Source organism: Mandrillus leucophaeus, unplaced genomic scaffold (assembly GCF_000951045.1).
Source record: "Mandrillus leucophaeus isolate KB7577 unplaced genomic scaffold, Mleu.le_1.0 Scaffold439, whole genome shotgun sequence".
Classification (NCBI taxonomy): Eukaryota; Metazoa; Chordata; class Mammalia; order Primates; family Cercopithecidae; genus Mandrillus; species Mandrillus leucophaeus.
This window is the reverse complement of record NW_012104687.1, coordinates 1020638-1027898: the sequence shown is the minus strand read 5'-3', so window position 1 is coordinate 1027898 and position 7261 is coordinate 1020638. Positions and strand designations below refer to the sequence as shown.

Here is a 7261-nt window from a genome sequence, read left to right as displayed (position 1 = left end):
CGGAGCTTGCAGTGAGCCGAGATCGTGCCACTGCATTCCAGCCTGGGCGACAGAGTGAGACTCTGTCTCAAAAAAAAAAAAAAAAAGCAAACAACTGTAACTTAACCATGCTTTTGAAACTTCTGATGTTTTTTCTCTCCTCTTCTTCCAGGTGTCTATTTTAGAAAGGCGCAACACTGCGGGAAGGGTGGTGTATAAAACCCTGGAAGACCCTTGGACTGGGAGTGAGAGTGACAAATTTATCCTCTTGGGCTATCTCGACCAGCTGCGTAAAGATCCAGCTCTTCTGTCCTCTGAAGCAGTGCTTCCCGACCTGACCGATGAACTTGCTCCTGTGAGCATCGAGGCCGGGAAGGGTGGGACGCCAGGAGGGCCTGTGAGTACACAGTGCTGGTGGCGGATTTCTGCTCAGAGCAGAGGTCTAGCAGCAGCACTGTGTTGCAGGGTAGAGGGACTCTCCCTTCCGGGTTCAGTCCTGACCATCATCCATTTTCTCTCTACATAGGTTTTTCTCCTTCGATGGTTCTACTCTGCGTCTGACTATATCTCAGACTGCTGGGATAGCATTTTTCACAACAACTGGTAGGGATATTGCCGGCTTGAATTTCTTTTTCTCTGTTAATACTGATACCACTGTTTTTCTTTTGAAAAGAGTTCATCATTATTAAATTTCAGTGTACACTTGATGAGGCAAGTGGAAGAACGTTTACACATTTTCTTTTTTTTTTTTTTTTTTTTGAGACAGAGTCTCACTCTGTGGCCTGGGCTGGAGTGCAGTGGCGCGATCTCAGCTCACTGCAACCTCTGCCTCCCGGGTTCAAGCGATTCTCCTGTCTCAGCCTCCCAAGAAGCTGGAGTTACAGGCGCCTGCCACCATGCCCAGCTAATTTTTATATGTTTAGTAGAGACAGGGTTTCACCATGTTGGTAAGGCTGGTCTCGAACTCCTAACCTCAGATGATCCACCCACCTAAGCCTCCCAAAGTGCTGGGATTACAGGCGTGAGCCACCGCACCTGGCCACTTCCCTTTTTTTTATATTGGCTGACTGACCCTTTCCCACTGTCTGGGAAAGGATCACCCATGGCTGCCATTCTGGGCGGCAGAGCCTGGGACTGTCTCTTCATCAGGGAACCTCTGGTACCCAGCACAGGACCCAACACACATGGAGGCCAGTGTATAGATGTAAAAGGAATGAGTGAATTAACCTGAAGAGGGATACCTACTCGCACCTACTGATGAGACCATGAACCCCTGAAGGACAGAACCATATCTCATTCATGTTTGTGATTCCTGGCACTCAACACAGCACCTGACAAATGACACCCTTTGATGGGTGTTGGTAGGTGCATAAAATTTCAGAACACCAGTCCTAGGTGAAATCTTGAAAGATCAATTTTATCTCCCTACTCCACTCCTCTGGGCTACATCTGAATTTTTCTGGCCAGAAAAAAATCAGTAAAGTTGAGGTAATAATTCCACAATATCAGAAAATTCTTCCACATTTATACCTTAAATCCTTTATTATCCCTTTTATTGTTTGCTTATGCAGAACTTATTGAGCATAGCCTATTATACTGAGATACAAAATCAAACTTTTAGAATAAACTAAATTAGAACACTGAGCAATCTCTGCCTTCCCCTCCACCACCTCCACCCGCCAAGAAAAGCTCTGTCTGCCTGAAATTAGTAAGTGTTTATTGGTGTGAAGAGTTTTATGTTTGGGATTTTTAGTTTATTTTATTTTATTTAGCTGGAGAGAAGAAACTTTAACTTGAGCTAATAGTTTGTTGATTTGGTTTTAGGCGGGAAATGATGCCCCTGCTGTCCCTGATCTTCTCTGCCCTCTTCATCCTCTTCGGCACTGTCATCGTTCAGGCTTTCAGGTAAATGTCCTGTGACTTCTCGGTGCACCACCATGGTTGCTGTTTACACTTTTTTTGTAAAACTCCTTTTTTCTTACTTTAGTGACTCGAATGATGAGCGAGAGTCAAGCCCTCCAGGTAAAGAGGAAGCCCAAGAGAAGACTGGGAAGACTGAGCCAAGCTTCACCAAAGAAAACAGCAGGTTTCTCTAACAAAACACCAGACTCACCTCCCCGGCACCTGCCCCCCAGATCCTGTCACCTGATAACACAGCATTGGAACGTAGAGTGTAGAGAACTCTCATGCACCTCCTCCCATGTAAACTGTGGATACAGGGAAAAGTCACTGTGACTAAGACCCTCTAGGTATTTAGATGCCTTAGATTTCCTAATGAAGGCAGAAGGAGAGAAGCCTGTCAGGCAAGTGGTAGGTGAGCCAGAAGAAGGACGTGGTTTATCCCTAAAGTGTCAATGAATGTGACCACTCTTGTGCACATACACACCCAGCAGCGAGAGGCAAGGGTTTCTGAGACAAAGAACACAGACTGAACAACAGTTGTCTTCATTCTGTCCTAGAGCACCTTCTGCACCTGAAAAGCAGCATCAAGCTGGGCACAGTGGCTCACGCCTGTAATCCCAACACTTCAGGAAGCTGAGGTGGAAGGATTGCTTGAGCCCAGGATTGGAGACTAGCTTAGGCAACATGTCAAGACCCTATCTCTACAAAAAATGTATAAAATTAGCTGGATGTGGTGGCAGGCGCCTGTGGTCCCAGCTACTTGGGAGGCTGAGGTGGGAGAATCACTTAAGCCCAGGAGGTCGAGGATGCAGTGAGCCATGATCATGTCACTGCACTCAAGCCTGGACAACAGAGCAAGACCCTATCTCAAAAAAAGAAAAAGAAAAAGAAAAGCAACACAGAAAGGCTGTTTGTAGGTCAGGAATTACTAAGTCAGGCCATCCCCATCCTACTGATGTGTTAGACTCAAGAATAGTGAATAACATACCTAGTCTGGTTAGAACGTGGCATTTTCTCTCACTTGTTTCTTTTCAAAGTAATGGCTTTCCCCTATTCTGACAGCATCTTAACTCCTCAATATTTCTCCACAGCAAAATTCCTAAAAAAGGCTTTGTGGAGGTAACTGAACTCACAGATGTAACATACACCAGTAACTTGGTACGTCTGAGGCCAGGCCACATGAATGTGGTCCTCATCCTGTCGAATTCTACCAAGACCAGCCTACTACAGAAATTTGCTTTGGAGGTCTACACATTTACTGGGTAAGCGTGTGTGTGTATGAGAGAGAGAAGAAGGCACACTGAAATTGCACGCTTTCCTCTTTGGTCTTGTGGGGCTTTATCCATGCAACAAGACATTGGCTGTGACCTTTCCAATCCAGACATCTGAGCCATTGGGACAGGGACCTCTTTTCCCACTTCACTTCGTGTTCTGTTGGTTCTGAACAGAAAAGCTTGAACTCAATGTTATTCCCTGAGCCCTTTCAGTTACTGTTCTCTAGCCCTTGTGTATTTTCCAGAAGAGCAATGTAAGCTCCACTGAGCAACGGATGGGGGAATGGGTGACTGAAGTGTCACAGCTGCTGGAAAGGCACTGGCCCCCGCAGCAAGCCGCCTTTTTCTCTGTGTTCAGGCCCCATGCAACACAAAGCGTTTGCCTATTATTTTAAGTTTCACTGGGGTATTTATTTTCTTAGCAATTAAATGTGTCAGGAAATGCCCTGAGTCCTCATTCTCTTCTTCCTACAGGAGCAGCTGCCTACACTTCTCCTTCCTGAGTCTAGATAAACACAGAGAATGGCTAGAATACTTATTAGAATTTGCGCAAGATGCAGCCCCGATCCCAAACCAATATGACAAGCATTTCATGGAACGTGACTACACTGGTTATGTCCTGGCTCTGAATGGCCACAAGAAATACTTCTGCCTCTTCAAACCCCAGAAAACAGTTGAAGAGGAGGAAGCCATGGGGTCGTGCAGTGATCTTGACTCTTCCCTCCACCTGGGTGAATCCCGAGGGAAACCTTCCTGTGGCCTTGGATCCAGGCCCATCAAAGGAAAGTTGAGCAAGCTCTCCTTATGGATGGAACGCCTGCTGGAGGGCTCCTTACAGAGGTTTTATATCCCATCATGGCCTGAACTAGACTGAGAGGATTTTCAGAAGAGATTGGAACTCTTCAGACTTTTTAACATGCCCCTGTGAACAGGTATTTTCAGGAATCAAACTACCACAATGAACAGAGTATAGATTTTAGATTGCTCTTCTAGAACCATGGCTAGAAGAATCTTTCCTCTGTCCTGTTCTAACCTAGGAATGAAAAACGCCACAAGTTTGAATCCCCTAGATCAAAATCTTTTCCTCTGGGTTTTATTTTTCCCCACTGAATGCCACACCATTGAAAATAGACTGCTCACCCCCTCTTCCTTTCTTGTCCCTGTCCCATGCTCACCCAACCCTCCTGTCCTGTGTCTTGGAGAAACACAGGGCTCCACCCTGCAAACGGCATCTGGCGGACCCTCATGAGCCTGTCGTGCAGGCCGGGTGATTGGCCCCTTCCCCAGTCCCGGCCCTGCTATGCTTCTGCCATGGTGCATGCTCCTAACCCTGAACAACCCACGGCAGCTTCTAGCCCCGCATCTGGAAAAAGGCCCCTTTCCAAGCAATCTCATATTTACTGGTTGTTCTGGGAATAAGTGGCTAAATGTATATTTCGGGGGTATCCTCCAACAACCGTTTGTTGGCCACAGTTTGAAAAGGAAAGGAATGAGCGGGAGTTCTGCATGTGAGTTCTCAAGAAAAGGAAAGGGAGGCTGAGCAGTGGCTGAAGCGATGCAGCCTTGAGACATGCTGTGAGCGTCCCATCCGCCGCCCCAGCGCTGCTGGTAGCCAGGGGAGGGGTCTGCACAGTGAGAAGTACTGTGATGACTTTGAGCCGTTGACATGTATGTTTTCAGATGCCTTTCTGCCTCTATTGATTTTAGGGTGTGGATATTAGGAGCCATAGCTTGTAATCTTGTTCTCTGAATGTAGAGATAAGCTGCTATGTAAAGCCAGTAGACGTTAAACTGAAGAGAAACTATTCTCACCTGCTATGAGTCAGGCTCAAGGAACCTCCTCACTCCAATAGTGTCTCTTTAGTAAAATACCAAACATGTCTTTGTATCAAGGAACTTAAAATTTCTCAACAATTGTATTTTGAACACTGTTACCCTAAAAGTGCTGTCTCTTCAAGTCATCTTTTGCAGCAAGTGAGCCAAGACTTGTTCTAGACTCCCATTTTGCAAAAGGCTTACTTTCCACTTCTGGCCTATATTTTGATGTCTCATCTTCATTGTTTTCACTCTTAACTTACAGCTGCTTCACCAGTATCGGGGTGAGACTGGCCATCAGCACCTGAGCGTACTGAGCTCCAGGAATAGTGGACCCCAGCCTGGCTCATACCAGCCAGTTAGCTACCTTTTATTTTTCAGGGCAGAACCACCAATAGTTCTGAGTTTGAGTTTGGACAGTTTCAAAGAGTAGTCCGTTCAAATGTCAAAGCAAGGTGCCTTTGGTGGCTTTGTGAAGGTTGAAAATCAGTGATGGGACATTTACTAAGTTAGTATTTCTTTTTTTTTTTTTTTTTTTGAGACGGAGTTTCGCTCTTGTTGCCCAGGCTGGAGTGCAATGGCACAGTCTCGGTTCACCGCAACCTCTGCCTCCCAGGTTCAAGCAATTCTCCTGCCTCAGCCTCCCTAGTAGCTGGGATTATAGATATGTGCCACCACGCCCGGCTAATTTTGTATTTGTAGTAGAGACAGGGTTTCTCCATGTTGGTCAGGCTGGTCTCCAACTCCTGACCTCAGGTGATCCGCCCTCCTTGGCCTCCCAAAGTGCTGGGATACAGGTATGAGCCACCACGCCTGGCTAAGTTAGCATTTCTTTAATCATAATACTTTAAACTAAGCCACTTGGATCCTGAATAATTTAAATCTTGAGCTACATTGGTAAGTAATAAATTATTTAAGGCCAGGAAATCTGTAGTTTTCATGGAGTCTGTAGCTTTATTAAAAAATAAATCACTTCCAGGCTTCATTCTTCCATATGATCCTCTAAAAATGGACACTTCCTCTGAATGCTGTATCTCATGGCACCTGGTCCAACTAGAAGTGGTCAGGGAATTCATTTGGCTCCTTGATACATCAGTCCTCAAAATTACTTTCTGGCTCTTTTATGGCCAGATTGCTTATGTGAGTAGTCTTTTGGTTTGGTAGTAAGTTTTTATTTTTAATTTCTGTACTAATGAAATTCCTGACTTTAATTTCTAAAAACCAAAAACTCTCCAAGTTTATTTATTTATATTTTTTTAAATGGAGACGAGGTCTTGCTGCGTTGCCCAGGTGGGTCCCAAACTCCTGGCCTCAAGCAGTCCTTCCACCTTGGCCTCCTAAAGTGCTGGGATTATCAGTATGAGCCACCATGCCAGATTCGTTCATTTTTTAAAATTTTTATCTCTTCAAGTCATCTTTTGATCTTTTAAAAAGCACCTTCAAACAGCTGCGCCTTCCATTTGCACTAGGAAAGGAAAGTAGTGATGGGGTTGGCAATGTTTCTGGCAAATGTTTCAGCCCAAAAACTCTTCTACAGACGGGTTTAGAGCTGGTGCCCTATGAGAATATTAGGGAACTTTTATTTTAAATGGAACTTTACCCTTGTCCATACAAGGCATTCCTCCTGAATGCATCCATGAATTTGTTTACTTTTGTGTCAAACGTATGAGCCATTGTCCTGCTCAGCCTGTGCCACCATTGCTCTGTCTGATGTCTGATATATGTAATCATACAAGACCCGATTTTGGTTCTAACACAGTGGTCTCTGACTGTCAACATTGATGTTTTTAGAGATGGGTTCTTCTGGTTGATACAGACTATGCATCGCGTTTAGCAGATGGGGTGAAACTGGCCTAAAACAAGTCTTTGCAGAATACATGCCAATTTAAAAAAAAAAAATTATTGCTCAGGTGTTGGTTTCACAATTTTTATCTAACACTGAGGCTATCAGCTCCAACTAAACAACATTTCAGGGGGTGAGGTTGCCCTAACTTCCATTAGGGACCATGGTCTCACTGCCATCACTTATTAGCCATGAGAATTTGGTTGTAGTTTTCAGGTAGGTTGGTTTCTTCCTCATTTGCAGCCTGTTGATACTTGTTCCCTTTTATTTATTAACATCCCAATCAATTTGCAGCCGCCATCATTACATAAATATTTTTCTGTTATAAAAAGAAGTGTGATCTGACTTTTTTTTAGTGATTTCCTTGGTTTGGGAATAGAGATTGGAAGCACATGCACATACTCAGACCTGTTTTGTTAACTAGAATTTTTTTTTTTTTTTTTTTTTT

General features: G+C 44.6%; 1 protein-coding gene across 1 annotated transcript in view; it reads left to right on the top strand.

Annotated features, from left to right (window-relative positions):
• Window positions 1–6857, top strand: part of DNAJC16 (DnaJ (Hsp40) homolog, subfamily C, member 16) — a 62463-nt gene extending 55606 nt beyond the window's left edge. The window contains exons 9-14 of the mRNA XM_011993987.1: window positions 152–334; window positions 506–582; window positions 1804–1884; window positions 1967–2065; window positions 2973–3143; window positions 3630–6857. Coding sequence (XP_011849377.1) covers window positions 152–334; window positions 506–582; window positions 1804–1884; window positions 1967–2065; window positions 2973–3143; window positions 3630–4029 — 1011 coding nt within the window. The 3' untranslated portion in view covers window positions 4030–6857. The remainder of the gene's footprint in view (window positions 1–151; window positions 335–505; window positions 583–1803; window positions 1885–1966; window positions 2066–2972; window positions 3144–3629) is intronic.
• Window positions 6858–7261: the final 404 nt, after the last annotated feature.